The 24,115-nt window shown below is 47.1% G+C and overlaps 1 protein-coding gene across 6 annotated transcripts in view; it reads left to right on the top strand.

Moving 5' to 3' along the window:
• HBP1 (HMG-box transcription factor 1) overlaps positions 1-24,115 on the top strand; it is a 735,347-nt gene that overhangs the window by 565,513 nt on the left and 145,719 nt on the right. For all 6 annotated transcript variants that reach the window (XM_069629135.1, XM_069629138.1, XM_069629136.1 and 3 more), the window contains one exon: positions 13,738-13,879. In XM_069629135.1, the coding sequence (XP_069485236.1) occupies positions 13,738-13,879 (142 nt within the window). The remainder of the gene's footprint in view (positions 1-13,737; positions 13,880-24,115) is intronic.

Consider the following 24,115-nt stretch of genomic DNA (forward strand, 5'->3'; position numbering starts at 1 on the left):
GAGCAGCAACAGGGGCACCAGTATAGAACACAGAACCACCCACAAAACAATGACAATATGCAGTACACGCCAGGCAACCCTTTTGCGACAACAGCAAACGGGGCACCAGCACCCTACAACGGCGTGTCAGTAGTTTCAGAAAGTGTCTTTAATCAAGGAGGGGCGATGAGACACCCCGCATAGGACAGCCCACAGAGAACACTTGCGTGTCCAGTTCTATCTACCACCTACGATGCAGCAGAGGAACCATTGGTAGGGGCGCAGATAGGAGACAAGCAGTTCATATTCATGGTGGATTCGGGAGCGGAGAAATCATGTATCCGGGAGGGCCGGTTCCCGTTATCTAACAGGAAGTTAGAGACGCAGGGGTTCTCTGGGGCTGTAATTGAAGTTCCTTACACAGAAGCATTGGATGTAACAGTGGGGGGTAAGACTGTAAAGACACCCTTACTGTATTATGAACACTCACCAATAAATTTATTACGGAGGGATCTCCTGAGTAAACTTAACATGACCATATCATTTACCGAGAGCGGAATAGTGTGTTCAACACCCGGAATATGCCCCTTGCGTGCGATGTTGGTAGTGCAAGCCTACACAACCACACAAGAAGTACGAGGGTTGCCGGAAAATTAGGAAATGTTTATTGAAGGGCTAAAGACATTGGCCCTCATAATTCCAGAGCTGAGAAGAATGGACTGGAGGATTCCAGCGGAGTTCCTCTTCCGCCCCATAGTGTGCCCCGACACAGCACCAGGATCAGTGGTATCATTAGACTTGCACGCTGTACAGGTATCAGCGAAAAGGATTGCTGTGATTGGAGTAGATAGGGAAGGATGTGAGTGGCGTACAGTGCTGTGTACAAATGCCAACATCGCCCTAAGAGAGTTAACAGATGAGGATCTCTTTTCAGATACAGAAGGGGATGGTGAAATAGTAATGGAAATAGCGATGCCCTGTGACATTTTGATTCAAGCCAGGGAAATCCCCGTCCAACTGATGGCAGTGGTGGGAGCACCGCCGTCATTTTTTGATGACGACATGAGGCTCGTACCAAATAATTTGCGGACAACAGGCCCCCATGATGTAGGGCTGTTGCATGGAGTACAACCTGTGGTAATAAAGCTAAAGCAAGGAGCAATTTTACCCCGAGTGAAACAGTATCCATTGTCCCGTGAGGCTGAAGAAGGGATAAAAGAGACAATAAATGCACTACTAGCACAAGGGATAATAGTGCCTTCAAACTCCCCATGTAACACATGTATTTATCCAATCAAAAAAGCAAAAGGAGGGTCTTGGAGGATGATACAGGATTTACGCCCCCTAAATGATGTAATTCAGAAAGAGTTCCCTTTGGTCCCGAACCCTGCATCAATATTATGCAGCATCCCAAAAACGGCATCACACTTCACAGTAGTAGACTTGAAAAACGCATTTTTCTCAATCCCCCTAGCTGAAGAGGGTAGATACCTGACAGCATTTACACTGGGGGGAAAGAGATATGAACACTGCAGATTACCACAGGGATACTGTGAGAGCCCAAGCATATTCAACCGCATATTGCATGAAGACTTGGGAAACCTATCAGTTGTGAGTACGATCATTCAGTACGTAGACGATTTACTAGTGTGTGCACAAGACGAAGAAACATGTAGAAAGGATTCAACAACGCTCCTGACTCTATTGGCCAATAAGGGGTACAAGGTAGACAAGGAGAAGCTACAGTACTGCCTGACAGAGGTCTTATACTTGGGACAGCTGATATCAAAAGATGGAAAAAGAATAATCCCCGACAGGGTAGAAGCGATAAGATCAGTAGCAGAACCCACAACAGTGAAAGAGATGCAGAAATTCTTGGGAATGTGCAACTATTGCCGAGCATGGATATTAGACTATGCAGCATACACGAGACCCCTACTACAAGCACTCAAAGAAGCACAACAGGAAAATAAAAAAATCGAATGGTCAGAAGAAATGAGCGCGTCATTCAAATCATTAAAAGAGTTAATTTCAAGCGCTCAAGTGCTAGCAAATCCTGATTATGGACGCAAATTTTACCTATTCTCACACTGCAAGGGAACACTCATGACAGCTGTTCTGACACAAAAGACGTCCCTAGGACACAAGCCTTTGGCTTACTATAGTGGTACTTTAGATGGCGTGATGCAAGGCCATTTCGCGTGCGAGCAATCACTCGCTGCAGCCGCGTTCGCGATTGAAAAGTGCCACAATAGTAATGGGTTGCCCTGTAACATTGTTTGTGGAACATTCATTATTTGCAATCCTTGAGAGGTCAAAAAGCACACTGACAACACAGCGGGCAACAGCTTATGAAATCATATTGTCCAGCGCCAACATCCATGTGGTGAGATGCGAGACAGTAAACCCTGCAACATTCATTACAGAAGCATGCACATTAGAGGACATGCAGGACCACGATTGTGCAACCTACACAGGAGAAAGAGGGGAGGACACAGTGGTGTGTGAGAATGCTCTGAGTGAGGGGGAAGTGTACTTCGTGGATGGGTCTGCATCAATTGATGTGGACACGGGAGAAAAGCATGTTGGTATGGCGGTGGTGAGGTTAGAAGACGGTGCGTATGAAACACTAGTACAGTACCGCCTCCCATCACATTACTCCGCACAAGCAGCAGAACCGATTGCGCTCATAGAAGCACTACATGCAGCAAAGGGTTGCGCAGTGACAATATACACAGACTCAGCTTACATGACGACGACAGTACATGGAGGTCTAGCGAGATGGGTGCGGAGGGGATTTCGACGGGCAGACGGAACACCAGTACAGCATGCAGAATTGTTGAAAGAGTTAATTGAGGCCCTACAAAACCCTACTGCAGTAGCAATAGTTAAGTGCCAAGCACATACATCCAACACAGACGTTGTGTCTTTGGGAAACGCAGCAGCGGACGCTGCCGCCAAGGAGGCTTCCTATTTGCAGAAATATGAAGCAGGTGAGTACATGCTGCAGCACAAGACAAACAAAGAGCTCCCAGAAGGCTACAACATGATGCCTATATCACAAATACTAGAATTACAGGAAGGAGCTAGTGCAGACGAAAAATTGATGTGGACAAAACGAGGGTGCAGCAAGTCGGCAACAGACTTACTGTGGCGACAAAACAACTCAGGAAAAGTGGTAATGCCAATAAAGTTATTGGAAATTGGTTTCAGCAACTACACTTCCCTGCACACAATACCAAACAGCACATTGCAGCAGAAATACAGGAAGAATGGTTCGTGCCCTGTCTCCAGGAGCACGTATCTCGATTAGCAATGGAATGCACAACATGTCAGATCTACAATTCAGGAATGACATTACGCACGCTCCGGGGAACAATTCCGAAACCCATTGGCCCATTCAGAGAGCTGCATATTGATTACGCGGACATGGGGGAAAGGTGTAATGGCGCACGGTACATGATCGTGGTTGTATGCCCATTCTCAAGGTGGGTGGAAGCAGGACCATGTGCACGACCTGATGCCAAAAGCGCTGCAAAGTTCCTAGTGAGGGAAGTGTTCCCTCGCTGGGGAATTTGTGACGTGATTCGCTCAGATAATGGCACTTATTTTGTAAATGAGCTTTTCAAGGAAGTTACTACATTATTGGGAATAAAGCATAAATTATGTTCGATTTATCATCCTCAAAGTAATGGCGTAGTGGAAAAGATGAACGGACTGTTAAAAGGCAGGTTATCAAAACTATGCTTTTCATTGAAAAAGAATTGGATTTACTGTCTGCCCCTGGCGCTATTTGAGCTGAGGAATCAGCCAAGCAAAGACCACCATTTGTCCCCGCACAAGATCGTGACTGGGAGACGAATGTGCACAGCACACTCTCCACTGCGCGAACACTCAGATGCACACAGAAGCGCCGCGATATTGGGAGATGAGTTCACAGACTATTTGAAGAAATTGACAAGAGCAGCGCGCGCAATATCGAAGCAGCTCTCTCCACCCTTTACTAGGGAGGAGGGAAACATAACAGGGTCTGTCACGGAGCGTGAGCAACAGCTACAGATGATGCCGGGCAAATTCATTTATGTCAGGAGTTTTGTGCGTCGATGGAATGCTCCACGGTTCCATGGCCCATACGAGGTAGTGTTCTGCACGCCCACGGCAGTAAAAGTAAAGGGCCTGAAGTACTGGGTACACTTGACAGATGTACGAAAAGCATATAGTAATGTGCAAGAGGAGGTAGATGAGGAGGCACAGACAACAGCAAACGATGCAACTGAACAGAATGTCTGAATATGAACTTGTGTATGTGTGTCAGTAATGAACCTGAATGGGAAAATGACTGATAAAGTATACCTGCATTCTTTTTAAAATGTTACTGGGAAAAAAAAAAAGTTTTTTTTCTTTTTTGGACTTATATGTAATTAATGAAGTGATCAAATTATGACGTGTTTACACCCTTGTCTGTGAATACCCTTCCCTGCAACCCTACCCGCTTCCATTACCCGTCAATATATATTGGCACTAATAGTGCCAACAAAATGTTTACATGCATGTACTTAATGCACTTTTATATCTCGAACAGGAACTACCATGGCATCTAACGGGCAGCCTGCAACGGATAGAATTAGTAGAATGAGAGAATTATTAAATGAGAGATGCAGATATTCGTATGAGTGCGGATTATCTGTGTGCATTACGTTGTTTTTGATAATAATGTTTGGTCTGGTTACATATTGGTTTGTAGCGTTCATCTCTATCGAGATGAACGAGGGGGGAGGGATTAACAGCACTGGGATTAACAGCACTACTGGGACCAATGTAACTGCAAGTGTCAATATGAGGGAAGGTGATTTTCTGGTATGGGACGGAACTAAACTTGTATGGGGTTACTATACTTCACCATCCAATGCTGTCATCTCAGGAAAGAAAGAGCCGCAGGGTGGAATGCAAAACAACACAGTGTCTCCACCAAAGATATCTAATTATAATGCTCGCAGTTTAAATGACCGAAACCCGTCTGCCATATCGTGGTTGTATGATACCCCCACCAGCCAACCTGCCCCATCTTAAAAAACAACCTGCAAGATAACATCAGGGACGAGAAGGAAAAGATGCTAGCAGCACACGATATCCTATATGATGAATGGGCCAAGGGGGGCGGGAATGAGAAAGGGGGGTCTATTTTGTCCCTCGCCCAGGAGGCTGGGAAGTACATGAGGAACAAGAATAACAGACGGAAAAGGGAAGCAGGGAGGAGGAAGTATGATGAGTACTATGGGTTAGGACTAGATAAAATGGAAGACCCACGACACCCCCACCAGACAAATAAGTGGTATGCAGATATGAGTGCCACAGCGAAACAAACTACAAATGAGAGCTGTTATGTCTGCTCCCTCATTCCTCATGCTTCAGGTACACCCAAAGTATTGCTACCCAAAGAGTTGCCAATTATAGATGCCCAATGTCTCCTTCATCTCACGTTATGCAGGATTAAGAACACCTTCCAGGCACATGAAGTTACTTTTAGAATGCTGCAGAACGAGAAAACTTGCTATCCAAGGACGGCAGGGGTGGTATGTCTGGAAGAACCATTTTTTGTAATACAAGGGACACTTTTTTCGGACAACAAGTGGAAGGATGAAGAAGTAATGTGTAAAGCTGAAGCCCTGAGAGGTGTGGCACCAGAGAAATTGCAGTGGATATAAGAAACATGCACACCAGTGTGGAAGGAACACATTTCAAAACTAACTTGGGTAACCGCCATTGAAAAACCCTTCAAACTACAGAGCGAAATAGACTATGAACTATGTTTCAAAGGAGAGGGGAAAACCTCCATGGGAACAAACAAGAACTGTAACAAGACCCTCACCATCCCAGATCTGAGAAAAGGGACAGCGGCCCTGATGGACACATACTTGGTATGCGGCAACCAGGCATACCTGCACCTTCCCCCTTCATGGAGTGGCAGCTGCTCAATGGCCACTCTGCACTCAGCCCTAATGGTAATACCAGAAAGCCACATCGATGGGAGCAAAAAGACACAGGAACGCATACAACAGAGTGCAGCCCAGCCGACTGCGGAGTCACAAATGTATGTCCTGTCTTCCGGGAGCAAGGGAGAGGTGCTGACCCGCAACAGACGAGCATCAAACTACATATCAAAGGCATCATCAGAACTGTTGGCTCAGATCCCAGACAGATATCGATTATTCAGCTCAGCAGAAACATTCTTTGCCTCACTCATCTCAAGTGTCCAAGCAAGGGCAAACGCAAAATGGCTCCAGATAACACGTTGGGAACTGATTCAGCTGGCCAATGACACTGAGGAAGGGTTCAACGTAATAAAAGTGGAACTAAGGGCTTTACGGCTGATGACAATGCAAAACAGGTATGTCTTGGACCTGTTGAAGGCGATGGATGGAGGTGTTTGCCGAAAAATTGGAAGTGCCTGTTGCACTTTCGTACCTTCCGAAGACGCAGAAAACGGCTCCCTGTCCCATGTGATCGAAGCAGTCCACAACCTAGGAGAAAAAATGAAAATGGAAGGTGGAGCAGAAGACAGTACGTGGTTCGATAACATCTTCTCCTGGGTCCCCTCATGGCTTGGAACAACTGTGAAATTTTTGATGCCAGCTGTGGTGCTCCTCCTTTTAATTTTTTGCCTGTGCCAGGTGGGTCTTCGATGTTGTGCTAACGCAGTACCTAATGGTGCAATGATGATGGTGACAATGGGCAACACCCGTGGGACAATGCAAAACATGCAGGAAGTGCAGGTACAAACAGGAACAGATGACACACCAAGATATCAGCTGGTGCCTATCTATCACGACAAGAATATCGTAGATAAAGCATGGCACACCACCATTAGAGAGCCCCGTGTACTAGAATGGTACCAGAAGGTGTGGGTAGATTTGGCGGGAGATGGCGGATGTATATACCTGACTTGTACCCCAGATGAATATGCCAGAAGAGGGGAAAGCTTACGGGGGGTGTGCAGAGCATGGATGCCCATAAAAGGCACACCTGCATGGGATGAGGCAGTGATGGACGAAGCAGAATGTAGCAGGCTGGAGGACTTAAAGTATTCGTTACTTAAGTAACGAAAGGGGGGAAATGTAGGGGAGGAGTGGTCCAAAAGACCCCCTTGCCTACATCTCCACCCCAGGTGAGGGCCATGGCTCATCGGGCGTCCCCTCCTTACCACCAGGGCGCAGGTGGTGGATGGCTCACCTGCTGAAGACATTGCCCACACGTATCGAATTCAGCTAGGCCTCAGAAACCATTTTGTCTAATAAAGATGGTGTGAGCGTAGCGCACTGTAGCGCGGCCCCCACCCTCGGAGAGTTTCAATTATCCCTGTCGCCGCAGCACCCTGGCATATCCGCTGTGAGCCCGTTCCCACGAACAGGACGGACATGAGTTAGCATAAGATACTAACACTGTAACATTTCACCGTCCACAGTGTATCACTGCTCCCAGAGTGACCCGGTCAGCGAGGCCTGGGTGATGGGAAGATCTGTAGAATGGTCATCCGATGAAAGCAGAAAAATACCCAAATACGAATCTCAAAAACTACTTTTAATACGTGTATCCTTTCCATAAAACTACTTCTACTAAAGAAACCTGTAAAATTGTGTAATTATTGTAAGAAACGCATGTTTACATGACACCAGCAATGAAGGACCCACACCCCTGCAGGGGTGTGCAAATGATAAAAGCATTCCGGGGGATTATTCTTTATATGTATCATTGAAAACCGTACACCCCGCGGTCCCGCGCCATAACTGAACTAATGCTGCTAGAGTACACAAGAAAACGAAAGTAACCATACAGAGGGCTCATGTGAAGGATGTGCGAGAATGCACTCGTCACGCGTGTATGTCTAAGCCCCTTATATGCCACCACCGTCACATACGGTAGCGGGTCATTTTCTATGTACTCCACCAACCTCAATACTACCTCACTTACTGCAAATGTATATGCATATAACTGAATACTGTAATTGTTAAAACATAGTGTACAAATAAGGTGCTCAGACTGGATATAATTGAGACACCTCCAGCAAAGTGAAATGTATGTTTTCAAGTGATTCAAACAAATATTATAAAGTGTTCTAATGATTGTGATGTTTTCACCTCTAAAAGCCGGCAACACGCGAGGAAGATACCTTTGTGAATATGTGCAAGGCCTCCCACCCTGCGGAGACTGCCAAACCCCTCCCACTCCCACCCTGCGGAGACTGCCAAACATGAGAGCAGAGGCCCGCGCCGCGCTGCCCCACCTCCCCCAACCAGACTGGAGCCGCTTCAAAGATGTGTAGCCCCCTCCGCAGCACCCAAGGCCACGGCCCACCACCTGCATTATTTACAGCACAGCAGTCAACCTCTGCCTGAAAACACACTTCCAAATGCGCCCCCTCGTAAACCCCACAACCCACCGGAGCATCTTAGACTTATGGCCCTGTGCAATCAGGACACCCAATACTGTGGCAACACACAGCGGCACATTCATAACCACATCTAACAAGACAGGAAGGCATGTACCGCCCGTCCCATGCCCTGAAGCTTAGCCCCTCAACCTATGGCTCCGGTCAACAGGACACTGGTAACATGCCCTGACGAATGACCATCAGACCCATCACAAGGTGCATTCCTCCTGTGTTGCATTAACCTGTAGAATAACCTATTGGAAGATTTACTAAAGAAGATAATATTGCAATGACTGAATGACTGCGGTGTGCATGGCCTAGGGCAAATAAGTCAGGAAAAGACATTCATCTCTGACACTGGCCACGATGGCACAACAACACCGCCCGGATGAACTCAGCCAACCTGCCAGGCCCAGCCCAACCCACGAGGCTGACCAGTGACGTTCTCCAGCCACGGCCAACCACATCGCAGCAGCACCTATAGCTAGTCATCGCCACCCAATCCCATCGAACTTGTGCCGCCTATAGTATGTAGGTTCTTATGACGTTTTTTGTAAATATATACGCCTGTCTTTGCTATTGTCAGACAGAGCGCTCTCGGAGTTTGCAGAGTTCTTTGCATGCCCTATTCTGATTGATAAACTCCCATTTAAGCTCACCCGCACTCTGTCTTGGCTTTATTCCCGAATTGGGAGAGTCCTTCATTGTCTCTCATTGCGGGGAGGATCGTGCTGGTTGGGGACGCTCGCCTTCAACTGATATCTCTAACATTTCACTTAGACGTAGACCAACTATGAGGTCAGACTCTAGCCGGGCATATGAGACCTTCAGCTAATGTCTCCCTCCTTCTACTTTCACTCACACTGTGTGTTCTTTGAATTTAACTACATGTTGGTTTTCACCTATTGATGAGTTGTTTTCCAAATGTGTTAGCGTATCCATCACGCTGTTTAAACTTTTAGGTTTGTGTACTGTATTTTACACACACATATGTTCAACATCAATTGTTTTTCACTACCATGTTTATCACCTATTGTTCTCCACAAAAGAATACTCTAAAAAATATGCAAAGTAAAACCATAGTATTAGCTAATTAATAAAAAGCTGGTCTACCAAATATGAATGATATATGTGTTCATTAGCAGTTTGCGTTTGTTACAAATGGTGAATGCCCCATCCAATTGGTTGTTCACAAGGGTTCAAACTATTTTGCATTTAAATTGTATTGCATGCCTTTGAATTCTAGAGGGTAGGACCACCCCCCATTTATAACTTGATGCTAACAAAGCAGTTGACTGTGATTGGGGCTTCATTCAGGCGACTCTTCAGAAGTTGGGGTCGGCCCCACGTGTATTCCCAGAGTCTTGGCTCATTAAAAATTCCTGAAAACAAGGATACATCGTAATGGGTTTTATTCCCTTTATCTCTAGAAGCACCCAGCAGGGATGTCTGTTATCCCCCCTGGCCACCCGAATTAGAAGCAACTCTGGAATTAGGGGTATCCCGATTGGGCGGACTGACCATAACTCAGCACTGTATGCGTTATACTTACTCATCATTATTGGCTTTGATGCTGGAACTAGACCATTTTGAAAAAGCCTCAGGCTTTCTTGTGAATTTGAGCAAATCCATGCGAGTTTTTACTTTACTTGGAGTGATGAGTGATGTTGAGTTAAACTATCTGGTTGTTAGGTAAACACCTACGTGTGTGGGTTTGTACCAGGCCAATATCCCCTCCTTGCTCAAAGATCTGGCTGAGGACTTGTTACGGTGGGGAAATCTTGATCTCTTGTATTGGTCGGATCACGGCAGTCAAAATGAATGTAGTTCCCAGACCTTCGTATTCTGCAACGGCTCTGCGGATCTTGATTCCGAGCTCCACCATTCAATCCCGTCACCAAATGATGATGATATTTGTCTGGTCGGATCATATGCTGACAAATATGGCAGAGGCTTGGGCCTTCCGGTTCTTTATCGCTAGGTGATGGCAGCCAATCTATCGCACCTGTTGGAGTAGCAGGGGTATGCAAATGGAGCCCAGGTGGTGGATATTGAGCAGTTCGTTTTCTGCACAACCCTACATTTGGAGCATGCACTTCTGGCTGGTGCCAGGACCCTCCGTCCCTCCTCATTGGCATTGCTCAGTAATTCGGATAATACCATCAGGCTATATAGGGTACCTGGGGGATGGGCCTGCTGTTGCCCGTCTTTGGCAATCCATATTTTTTGCCCCAAATTGGTCAGATGGGACAAGGTGGATTTAACCGTTTGAGGTAGCTGTATCAAAGGAACACTGCGTTGACATTTGAGGAGTGTAAATTGAGTTTGGGATTTCGGAGTCCGAGCGGTTTAGGTACTACCAACTAAGGCACTGGGTGACTAGTGGGAGTTAGAGCATGGGCGTCCACTGCTTTGGAGCTTACTACATGGAAGGGTGGCCTACAAAAAAATATGACTGAATTGTACAAACTATTGGACAAATCAGACTTGGCTTTGCAGCTTTTGTATATGTCAGAGTAGTAGAGGGATTTGGATCGGCTGATATTTGACAAGTCCTGGGGCGGAATCTGGGAAAGGCCGCTGTGGCGTCCCGATGCTTGACAAACAAGGAAAATGCATATGACGTTTTGGTGGTACTTGTGCCAGTCCTGTTGGAATAAGGTTGACCTTTCCATTTCCCCTGTGTGCTGCAGAGATTGTGGGTTGGAGGGCAACGTTTTACACCTTTGGTGGCCTGTGGGAGGGCCCGAGTATTTTGCAAGGAGGTTCTGGAATTGATAAAGGGCATAACTGGGTTACAGTTGCAAAAGCACCCCTTGGTGTATTTTTTGGGTGAAGACGGTAGTCTCTATCACCTGCATGGACACATGGTGTCAATGATTAGCCACTTACTACTGTTGGTCCGGATTACATTGGCCAAGTGCTGGAAATCTATGGACGGCCTGCAAGTAAATATCTGGTGAGACAAAATCTGGGTAATGGCTAAGTGTGAAAAGATTTGTGTACCACTTGGGGTTGTCTAATTAGCCACATTGGGGTGTGGCTTCCTTTCCATGAGTTTTGTGCAGGTATCCTCTTCATTTGGTTAAACCGCTGCTGCCTAAATATTTCTCTCTGATTTAATCCTCAACTGTCTCGATGTTGCAGGTGGAGGCGGGCTGGGATGGTGATGTTGAGCGGCTGTCTCTTGTTGCCGGTACTAAGAGTAGGAATTGACTAGACTGCTAGTTTTCCTGCTGGTACATTATCTTCTCATTGTACTATACCCTGCAAATTGTATTTACTTTTGTTTCTGTCTATATGTGTTTTTATTTGTGTGCTGAATTTGTTGCATTTTTATTTGAAAAATGTGACAAAATAAACTGTTTAAAAAAAAACGGCAAACACCCCATTTCTCAACTTGAAGAAAGAAACTATTAGAATCTCAGTACGACGTGCTGGTTGCTAATAAACCCCTCCGGGTGGGGGCTTTACCAGGACAGGTAATGCCCCAGGGCTAGCGTTACCTGGCCCGGTAAATCCCCCACCCGCTGGGGTTTTTTGCTTAAATCAAACACTAGCATTATACCCTTAGAAATATGTATGCATTAGCAAAGTCAGAAGCAACACTGTAAATAACTGTGTGCTTTAATGAGAAAAACAGTAGGATTTAAAACCAATAAAGACCGGTAAGTAAAAATAAGCAGAACACCTTACAGTTCATTCTAGGACTAGGTCCCTATTACTTAAAACGTCCAGACCGTATGGGGAATGAGACGTAGAGCCCACAATTCACCAGTTATGGAAGTCACACTGTTCAGTGGGGTTATTGGGACAACAGCTAACACAAAACCATGGGCTGCAGTGAAGTGTTCCAAAAGCTAAGTAAAGTTCAGAAAGATTTGTCTCCCAGTCCCACCACCACTCTAAGCAAGGCCCAGGGGAAGGGGGGGCGATCCTTGACCAGACCTCCACCGATCTTAGTCAGGCAGGGGAGATATAGGGCAGGGACTTTACGCCCATGCAGCTCTATGCTGGCAGAGGGGGGAGGAATAGTTATGCTAACTTACCCGCCCCGCTCCCCACACCCTCTTTAATTTCTCCATGGACCACTTCATGGGTTCCTGAATACACTGGGCCCACTTAATTCTGTGCTGTCTGGTCAAGGGAGAGCCAGGGACCACTGGTGTGAAGGTCACTTACTGCACCCGGAACTGGTCCAACTAGTAGTTCTGCACAGCGTTGTCACAATAGGATGCACATGTCTCCTGGATAGACTAACACAGAGGACCTCAGGATACGAAGAATACTGAATTCATCACAGCCAGGTTGCGACAAGCGATCTTTGTAGTGCAAACAAAGGAACAGGTCCTGCACAGCGTCTTTTTGGTCAGGAAGGCGGAAACTGCAGGAGCAGGTGTCTTTTTAAACGAGCGGAGGATCCCCAAAGTTCCAAGGTTGCACTTGGAACAACGACGGCTACAGCCAGGAGAGAGCTTATCAGTCCACTTGGTTAGTCCAGGCACAATTCCAAAAGCTCAGCAGGCACCGATTCTCAAACAGGGTTCAGGACAGGTTGTTCCCATCAGTGCATGGGTCGAAGCTACATCAAATGCCTTCTTGAGATCGTGACAGAAGCAGGGCTTCACCTGGACTTGGCTGGTGGCAACGTTGGTTAGGCTTACCACCTTCATAGTGGTTTTGGCTCCAAAGATGATCTGTTGAATTACTGCAGCAGTCCTCTTTTTGCTGTCGCTGTTGCTGTTGCCTGAACGAGCTGTGTGCTGCAGTCACTTGGCAGTGCAGCGCATTCCTTGCAACAGTGCAGATCCTCCACTTTCATCGGATTACCAGTTCGCTCTCATGCGGCACAGTGCTCAGCTGACCGAAATGCTAGTTATGGAGGCTCTGATGGGTTAGGCTCTTGCGGGTGACTCTCCCAGATTTCCATGACGTGTGGTTGCCTGCAATGGTACAAAGAAAACTGACAAGCATGTGGCTTTCGTGGTATGGGGTGATAAAAACAAGGTCTTGGGGACGGTATAGGAATTTGGGCCCTCTCAACTGCCACCATACCCCTCTGGGACAGGACTGGCTCAGGATTCCACCCTGGTAAGCCTCCCACCCCAGGCCGAGAGGGCTTGCCATCCCCTCGTAATACGGTCAGGTCACGAACCTTGTCACATACACAGACTTGATTAAACCTGTATTGCGCATAGTTTACTGCCAAATTTCATTTTTGGTAGCATGTTTTCACTTGTGATGACAGTTTATAAAGTGCTGTTGAAACCAATGGAACATCTGATAAAGAAATACATCCTGTCTAATCTCTAAAAATATTTATTCCACAGAGCCATAAGTGTGATACTGGGTGACAGGTGGAAGAAAATGAAAAATGAAGATAGGAGAATGTACACACTAGAGGCCAAGGCACTGGCTGAAGAACAGAAACGGTTGAATCCTGACTGTTGGAAACGAAAAAGAACTAACTCGGTATATTTTTTGTTTTTATAAAGACATTTGTATAAAACTCAAATTCGGACCTGTAAAATGTTTCATGGAAATGTTCTATCCACAGTGACTATTTTGATACAGAGCCACATGATCCTAAATGTGGACGCTACTGCATGTCACCTTTGCTGTTCTTCCACTAGTATCAAAGCTATACTATTTGCTTCACTGTTTTGTTTATTGTACTAAAAAGACAGATGCTAGTCACCTTTAAAAAGCACATTTGTCTTGTGTTTCCATAATCTCATTTGCAAGATTATGGATTCATGTTATATATACATACTAATTCTTATATTTGAAAAGTAGCGATAACGTATGTTGGGGAGAATTCTCAGAAATGTACTAATTCCTCTCTAACTTAGAGACTCCCAGCAACTTTGCTGGATTTTGAGGACTTGAATTTTTAACCTGGAGAGAGTGAGGCCCTTTTTCCCACTCTCTCGTATATATTTTAATGTGATTTTGAACAGTGTTTCTTTTGGTTTTGGAGTCTGACAAACTCCATAGGCATCATCTTTCACTTTGTGTCACACAGCACCTTCAGTGCAGTGCCACAGGGAAGACTTTTAGATTTCCCATAGGTTTAAATAGCTTCTCTTGGAAAAACTACATTTGTAACTTTCTAGACCCAGCACACACTATCTTACAATAGGGTGCTGGAGGGGTTACTTAATATCCCCTTTGTCTAGTTTCTCATGTAACATATTTATGTTACCCTTTCCTCGATGACTGGCTGTGGCAGTGGTTTACTTTTAACTACCGTGGTGTGCTTTTACCGCGGGCTCCGTTCGCAGCTGCAGTAAAGCACCCAAGGGTGGCATTTTTGTCAAAATGGCGCGATCTTCTTTTTTCACCATTTCTTTGTGGAAAGGTCCTTCTTGAGATTTACTCTGCTCGCTAAACCAGGTTTGGTCCCATTGTTCGTTTTGCCTTTGGCGGGATTCACAAGCGAAGCCCACCTCTGGCTCCAGGGTGTCTGGCGGGGGCAGGAAGCGAGGGAGGTGCCCGAAACACCCTGTGCTTAGTCTCCTAGGAGACAGCAATGCACTCTTAGGTGATTGGCCGGCTGACTGTCAGGCAAGGACAACCACCCTGCTGGGTGACTTACAGCTAGGCTGGAATGAATGGGAGAAACCTGCATAAAAGGCAAGGATTTTTGGCTTGGAAGGCAGAATCGACCACTGGACGAAGGAATCCGAAGAAGAACTTGGAAGAGACGCCTGCTGCAACTTCTGGACCGTTGGATTGCCCAGTGAAGCCCTGCTGCTGTGCTGAAGCTCCAAATTCATCTCGTCTAGAGAAGCCCTGCAAGGACGACTTCTCCCCTTGAGTTGGTGGGACCAATCAACTCCAAAGTAAGCCACCTGGACATCCTCTTGAAGCTAGTTGAATTGCCAAGAGCTCCAAGAAGATCCTCTACACTCCCAGGAAGCAGGACTGACCAAGCCTGAGCCACCTCAATAGAATGCTGGACCCCAGATGCAAGGAAAGCCTATCTCGACAGCCAGGAAACCGCGGTGTTGCTATTTGTGGTAGACGCGAGGAGCCGAAACACTGAAGTGCCATTTGTTTGAAGATTGACGGTTGCGGTCTGTGACCGTCCCATTGCAGTGCAGGAGTCCCCAGAAGTCCTCCCTCTTGTCCCCACGACTGAGGCCCAGGAACACCAGGATCTGCAGAACTGCACAGGAACAGGAACCATCTGCTGCACTTTTCTTCTACCTAAAGGTACTGTACAGTCTAAGAGAACTTATCTCTTGTTGTGTAACCTCACTTTTCCTCGTTGGAGACTTGTCTTGGTTGCTTCTGTAGAGCTGCTAACAGCTTCTTTACCTCACAAGCCTAATCAATTGTGGCTCTACTTTGATTTCTTCTTATTCTACAAAGACTTCTAAAACATTATGCAAGACTTTTACTTACCTGCAAGAAGTGCTTCAGTTCACCTTGACTTTTGCTAAATTAATATTGGCTGGCCTGGCTCCCTGAATGACTCCTCTCTCCTCTGCTTATGTGTTGTGCCTTCCTTAAAGGAAAGAGTTAACTGACTTTGCATTGTGGGGTTTTTAAAAGTACTTAACTAATTAAGAATAATTTTGTGAACACTTGTCTTATTCTGAAACGTCTTTTGTTGACACTCCTTTCAATAATATTCTAAATGCAACAGTGATATATTAAAGGAATGGTTCGCCCAAAATTTTTTATTGCCCAAAAAGATGGGCAATAATAAAACAAATTTCTGAGGCTTGTGGAATCTGCTTAGATCACATGCTGTGCATAGGCCGACATCTAGTGGAAGCTGCGGAGTATTACAGTTTGTTTTTCGAAACTCGAAAATGGGCGTCGACACAGGCGTGCCAGTAATACTATCCCTAGTGTGACGTCCACTGTACCCAAGATCCCTCACGCGTCTGGGATCCTCAGATTGTTTTTTTCCGCCATACTGGTCGGAAGCATCTTGCGGAGTCCCCTGGCCTTAGCCATACTTTTGCTATTATATTGCAATTTAAAATTATTTATTGACATCCTTCCCCGCCCCAACGTCGACCATCGATCTCGACGACGGCTGGAGAAGACATCGACCGTCGGCTGCTGCACGACGGATCTGGGCCTAGGAAGGCCGCTGGCCTCGGCCCGGGCCTAGTAGGCCGCTGGCCTCGGCCCTGCAAGTAGGGAGAGTGGGGGGTGGTACATACTCTTCACTCTTGGTGTATAGGTACACCTTATATATTTCCTACACTTATCAGCCCGCTGCCTCAAGGTGCGTATGGAGGGTACCCCTTTCCAATTCTGCCCCAAGTGCAATCGCAAATACCCTTGGGTCGACAGGCACGCCACGTGCAATCTCTGCTTGCCGAGGGACCACCCCGAAGCGAACTGCAGAGCGTGTAGTAGGTTTAAACCTAAGACACTTAAGGACCGTTCGACAAAGCGTTGGGCCCACCACGCCAGGCAGGCAGCCATGGCAGCGGAGGGCGCCTTCAGCGATGGCAGCGACGCCGTACTTTCGGACGGCGAGGGCATTACGGCGTCGAAAGACTGCCGAGCGCAGGTCCCCGACCTCGGAAGGTTGCCCGGCAGGGTGGCTATGGGGAAGACCCCCGGCGACGCAAGCGCTACACCTACACACACTAAGCACACTAAGTCCAACCGAACCTCGACGACGTCGACTTCTCGGAAAGAGGCACAGATAGAACGGTCCGACTCGGTGTCCTCTGGGCGCTCTCGATCGAGATCGCCTCATGACGCAAGGCAATCATCCACTCTTGCCAAGAGTGCCTCGCTCCCTAGATTAACGGAAGTTCCATCGTCGGAAGACGAAGACGACTTCCACCCCCAGGCCGCGCTCCAAGAGACCGAGAGCGCAGTTAACACCAGCGAGGCCCCACGCTCGAAACAAAATACCTCTCCAGACCCTCGGCGCCAGGCGTCGAAGGTCTCTGGGGCCTCTAAGGGGCAGGGAAAACATTTTTCCACGCACGGGGAGGGAGGGAAACAGAGGAAAGCTCAGCCTTCCACTCCTGTAAGACCATCCTTCCACCCCAAGCAGACAGATAAACATAAATCTACTGGGACAGCAACATCCAGCAAGGGTACCCTTGATAAGTCCTCTAAGTTGCCTACTAAACTCATACACTGTTCCAAAGAATGGTCCAGTGAGGACATAGACAGGGTCATGTCAAGAATGTCTTCCTTAGCGGATTTTTATGACAAAAACCCAGAGCATTTCCTTTCGTATGACCCTCAAGGGGCCACACCCTCAGGCTCCTCTGATCCTATCCCCCTAAGTAAAAAGGCCCGGGTCGAAAGACCTGACCCCTTCGAGGTGCAGCCTTACTCTACTCCATACTCTACTCCTCACCCCAGATACCAAGGACAACCTTTCCCTGAAGGGGACCAGGAGTTTTCAATTATGGAGGAACGAACCGGGTCGGAATACTATGCGGAGGATAAGGACCTGGAGGAGGTAGAAGATGAGGAAATTTACAGAGTAGATTCCCCGGTAGAGAGCGAAGCCCCAGTTACCGACTCGCCAGTTGATAACCAACCCCTCCTTAATGAAGTTCTCGCTCGCGCAGCAGAACATTTTCACATCGACACCCACGGTGTACAGGAGGAAAGGGACTTCGCAGAAGAGTTGGTGGGAGAGAGGAGGCCGGTCGCTCAGACCATCCCTATCCTTAAATCCATCCAACGTAGAATAGATCCATCCCTGGTGAATCCTAACCTCACCAGAGCCGTCAACCCCAGAGTTGAAAAACTTTTTCGGGCAGCCCAGTCTGACCCTCTTTATATAAGAGGTCATCTTAAACCAGACTCCCTAGTGGTCACCAACACTCGGAAGAGGGCTGGGACACCCTTATCGTCGTCAGAAGCTCCTCCCGACAAGGAGAGCAAAAGACTGTACGGGTTTGGCAGGAAGGTAGCCTCAACGTCCGCCTACCAAGCAAGGATTGCTAACTCCACCACCCTGTTGGCAAGTTACAACTGCCATCAATGGGAAGAGGTCGCGGCACTCATAGCCTCTGCTCCTGAACCGTTAAAGGGCCAGTTGGCTCGGATCTCGGCAGAAGGAAGAGCCGTGTCTGGTTGCATATTAAAAGCAACTTTCGACGCCGCGGACAACGCAGGAAGATTGATAGCAGAAGGTACTGTCATCAAGAGACATGCGTGGTTACGGCAGTCGGGGTTCAAGACAGAAACACAGGCGTCATTAATAGACAAGCCGGTGGAACCCGATCTATTGTTTGGGAAAGCGGTCGAAGACGCACTTAAAAATGCCAAGGACGAGTACGAGACTCTCAAATCCCTTGGCCAGCTTACCAACAAACCCCCGAACCAGAGGGGGAACAGTAATTTTCGTCGCCCACGCGGCCAAAATTCACAAAGAGGCAACTATGCCCAAGGACAGGGTACACAATGGAACAACAACCAGCAGTCTACCCAAAGTTACAGTAAAGGTAACAAGAGAGGTCGTGGAAGAGGCAGAGGCAGCCCCAACAAGGGAGGTGGCACGCCTCCGCCAAAGCAGTGACGCTCAGTTCAGGGTCCCTTCTCACGCAACCCCAGTAGGGGGACGCATTTCCAACTTCACCCAGGCTTGGGAAGGGATCACCTCAGACAGATGGGTGCTGTCAACAGTGTCCGCAGGATATTGTATAGAATTACTGCAGCGTCCCCGGAACCACCCTCCACGACAAAGAATACACTCCTTAGAACTTCAGAAGATCCTTCTCGAGGAGATCGCCATTCTGCTAGAAAAGGACGCGATAGCACTCGTCCCAGGACACCAGGTAAACAAGGGTATCTATTCAACTTACTTCCTTGTGCCAAAGAAAGATTTGACAATGCGCCCAGTATTGGACTTACGGCCTGCCAACAAGTATGTCAAGCCCCAAAAATTCCGTATGACCACGCTACAAGAAGTAATCCCCCTCCTAAAAAAGGGGGATTACATGGCAACCTTGGATATGGAAGATGCTTATTTTCATATTTCCATGCTCCCAGCGCACAGAAAGTACTTGCGCTTCAAGGTGGACAGTCGCCACTACCAATTCAAGGTACTGCCCTTCGGGATAGCTTCAGCACCAAGGGTATTCACCAAGGTACTGGCGGTGGCAGCTGCACACCTACGCAGGGAGGCAATCCCAGTGTACCCTTATCTGGACGACTGGCTCATAACGGGGGAAACCCCAGGAATTTGCAGGTCAAACATTCAGAGGACTATCGACCTCCTCCACGAATTAGGCTTCTCTATCAACGAGAAGAAGTCAAGTCTGGTGCCAAGCACCTCAAAACAGTTCCTAGGAGCAATCCTAGATACTCAGAAAGGGTTGACCCTCCCTTCGGAAGAGAGAATTCGGAATATACTACTGCAAATTCCACATTATCAGTCAGGTCAACAAATAACGGTACGCAAAGCAATGCGGTTACTGGGCATGATGGCGTCATGCATTTACCTGGTCCCCCACGCGCGTCTGCGCATGCGTCCCATGCAGGAATGGTTGGCGAAACAGTGGTCTCAGGCAAGTGGTCAGTGGGACGATCTAGTGGTCGTTTCGCCAACACTCGTACAGAGCTTACACTGGTGGACAAGAGAGAATCTCGCAAGGGGAAAACCCTTTTACGATCCCGAAGTACAAGCAGTGGTGACTACAGATGCATGCCTGACTGGGTGGGGAGCTCACCATCTCCACCACACAGCTCAGGGTCTCTGGTCTCACTCAGTAGCCAAGAACCACATCAACCTGCTAGAGCTTCTGGCAGTATTCCGAGCGCTTCGGGCGTTCGAGCCCCATCTGCTAAACTTGTCGGTGCAGATCCAGACGGACAGCACGACAGCCATGTTCTATCTGAACAAACAAGGAGGGACTCGTTCGCCAAATCTGTCCAAGCTTGCCCAGAAAATCTGGATATGGGCACTCAGACGGAACATCTTCCTGTCATCACAACATGTTCCAGGGGAGCTCAATTCCCTAGCGGATGCCCTAAGCAGAGACTCCCTCCCAAAAGAACACGAATGGGTCCTTCACAGAGATATCGTAGAAGATCTCTTCTCTCAGTGGGGTTCCCCCACTATAGACCTATTCGCCACAAGCGAAAACAAACAATGCCCAGGATTTGCATCCAGGTTCCCCCAGCCACACTCCCAGGGGAACGCCCTGTGGATGAACTGGTCAGGGATGTTTGCGTACGCTTTTCCACCAACCCCTCTCATCAGGAAGGTGGTGTACAAGATGAACAAAGAATCAATGACGCTCATCCTAGTTGCTCCCATGTGGGCGAGACAACCATGGTTTCCACACCTACGCAGGATGGCGCTGTGCGAGCCCATCAAACTCCCAGCCTGGTACAACCTACTGTCCCAGCAACAAGGTCTAACAGTGCACCAGGAACCCAACTCAATGAACCTAGCAGCATGGCTCCTGAGGTCATAGAGTTTGGCCATCTCAATTTACCACAGAGGTGTATGGACATCCTAAAAGAATCCAGGAAACCAAACACAAGGCACTGTTACTTTGACAAGTGGAAAAGATTTGTTATTTGGTGCCAGAATAAACAAATCAACCCTGTTGATTGCACTCCTTCCAACGTGGTAACATACATGCTCCACCTGCTGGATGCAGGGTTGGTTTTTAACTCTCTGAAAGTACACCTGGCAGCCCTCTCGGCTTACACCACATCCCATAACAAGGTATCGTGGTGGAAAGTACCAGTAGTTAAAGCCTTTATGGAAGGAGTAAAGAGACTTCACCCTCCTATTTCGAACCCACCGCCAGGATGGGACCTCAATGTGGTGCTAGCTAAGCTCATGGGGCCCCCTTTCGAACCCATGCATAAAAGTAGTCTCAAACACCTGACTTATAAAACTGCCTTCTTAGTAGCCATTACCTCCATAAGAAGGGTCAGTGAAATTCAGGCTCTGTCAGTGCAAGATCCTTTCTTTATTATCCACAAAGACAAACTGGTTTTACGCACACACCCTAGGTTCTCACCTAAAGTTATATCTAAATTCCATGTAAACCAGTCCATCGAGCTTCCGGCTTTCTTCCAGAACCCGCAAAGCTCGGCTGAGGTGAAACTACACACCCTTGATGTGCGTAGGGCGGTCCTCTACTATGTAAATAAGACCAGACCGCTAAGAAAAACAGATCAACTGTTTGTCTCCGTAGCTACAGGCAGAGAGGGGGATCGCGTCTCTAAAGGCGCGATCTCGAAGTGGATTATCAACTGTATACAGCTGTGTTACTCTCTTTCTGAAAGAACTCTGCCTTTTACGCCAAGGGCCCATTCTACTAGAGGCATTGGTGCCACTCTGGCTTTCATTGCAAATGTTCCCCTCGACACCATTTGCAAAGCAGCTACTTGGAGCTCCATTCACACTTTTACTCAGCATTACTGCATTGACACTCATTCCAAGACAGATACACAAGTGGGACAAGCGGTTCTAAGACACCTGTTTGCTCATGACCCTTCTCACATCCCACCTCCTTCTTCGGGTACTGCTCGCTAATCTATGCACAGCATGTGATCTAAGCAGATTCCACAAGCCTCAGAAGGGATACATTACTCACCGTAATCGTATTTCTGATGCTTGTATCTGCTTAGATTCACATGCGACCCACCCTTCCTCCCCTCCGAGAGAAGGCGCATGATTGCTTGTAGTCTTACCTTTCTGTCTATCTGCTTGGATTATCTGTACTCACGCTACTCCTCATGCTTCCTCATGTCAGAAAAAATACAATCTGAGGATCCCAGACGCGTGAGGGATCTTGGGTACAGTGGACGTCACACTAGGGATAGTATTACTGGCACGCCTGTGTCGACGCCCATTTTCGAGTTTCGAAAAACAAACTGTAATACTCCGCAGCTTCCACTAGATGTCGGCCTATGCACAGCATGTGAATCTAAGCAGATACAAGCATCAGAAATACGATTACGGTGAGTAATGTATCCCATACTTGCAATTTTTTTTTAAGTTCCTATGTAAAATTTTTAGCAATTTAAGCTCAAAAATTGAAAAAGCAAGCACATGGGCGCATCCATTTTGTGAAATGGATGCCCACCTGTGCTGGCTTTTGCTTTTGCGGCACTAATGAAGGAAAAGCCAGCCAGCTGTAGTAAACAAAAGCTACCACTGGGTGGCTTTTCCTTCATTGGTGCCGGGACTCGGAGGACGCGGACCGGAGACTACAGGCACAAAATCTGCAGCTGCATCTCGGTAAGTGCTATTTATTTTAAAAAAATAAAAGCACTAGCTGGGTTTTTTTTTCTAAGTTTTCCGGGCTAGAGGAGCTTAAAACCGCAGCTTTAAAAACGTTGTATTTATGTTTGCGGCAGCTTTTGAAGCGACCGCAATAATAAATACAACGTTTATGTGTTTGAAAACGCTGTGGTTTTTCTTTCTAAGTTTTTCAGGCTCCTCCGAGCCGGAGGAGCCTGAGAAACTTAGAAAGAAAAACTGCAGCGTTTTCAAACACAACCGCGTTGTGTTTCTGCCTGCCGTGGCTATCACTTTGGGTCTCCGGTGCTCCCTCAGGGGAGCACCGGAGACCCAAAGTGAAAGCCAAGACAGGCAGAAACACAACGCGGTTGTGTTTACATGCCGCAGTGTTTCTTCCTACAGCTGATTTCCCATTTGGGGCTCTCGGGCTCCCCACGGGGGGCCCGAGAGCCCCAAATTGGAAATGCTAAATGCTGCAGTGTTTCTGCCTAAATCTGCTTTCCCATTTGGGGCTCTCGGGCTCCCCGGAGCCCGAGAGCCCCAAATGGGAAAGCAGATTTAGGCAGAAACACTACGCGGTTGTTTTCTGCAATGCTAAATGCTGCAGTGTTTCTGCCTAAATCTGCTTTCCCATAAGCAGATTTAGGCAGAAACACAACGCGGTTGTGTTTTAAAACGCTGTGTTTTTTCTTTATAAGTTTCTCAGGCTCCGAGGAGCCTGAGAAACTTAGAAAGAAAAACCGCAGCGTTTTCAAACACAATAACGTTGTACTTATGTTTGCGCTAGCTTCAAAAGCTACCGCAAACATAAATACAACGTTTTGAAAGCTGCGGTTTTATTTCTAAGTTTTCCGGGCTCCTCCAGCCCGGAAAACTTAGAAAAAAAACCCACCGCTAGTGCTTATTTAAAAAAATAAAATAAATATCACTTACCGAGATTCAGCTGCAGCTTTTCTGCCTGTAGTCTCCGGCCTGCGTCCTCCGAGTCCCGGCACAATGAAGGAAAAGCCACCCAGTGGTAGCTGTTGTTTACTACAGCTGGCTGGCTTTTCCTTCATTAGTGCCGCAAAAGCAAAAGCTAGCACAGGCGGGCATCCATTTCACAAAATGGATGTGCCCATGTGCTTGCTTTTCCAATTTTTGAGCTTGAATTGCTCAAAATTTTACATAGGAACTTAAAAAAAAAAAGTGCGAGTATATTTGTTTTATTATTGCCCATCTTTTTGGGCTATAAAATGTTTTGGGCGAACCATTCCTTTAATGTCCCCAGCATCCTAACTATTGAAATCACCTTAGGGTGTAGGTAGTGTCTGTGGGCCATCCCAAATGGGTATTTGCTGATTTAGAAAACTAAGAGTGTGCATTTTGAAGTATATTTTGTGTTGCTTTATATTGCCCTTCTGAAGAAGGCTTATACAAACTGACCGTTAAATAAATTAATAATCTTTTAATCAAGAAACCTTGTGTGTAAGAGTTTATTTGAATACTTGTCACAA

Source organism: Ambystoma mexicanum, chromosome 12 (assembly GCF_040938575.1).
Source record: "Ambystoma mexicanum isolate Mex_15411 chromosome 12, UKY_AmexF1_1, whole genome shotgun sequence".
In the NCBI taxonomy this organism is placed as follows: Eukaryota; Metazoa; Chordata; class Amphibia; order Caudata; family Ambystomatidae; genus Ambystoma; species Ambystoma mexicanum.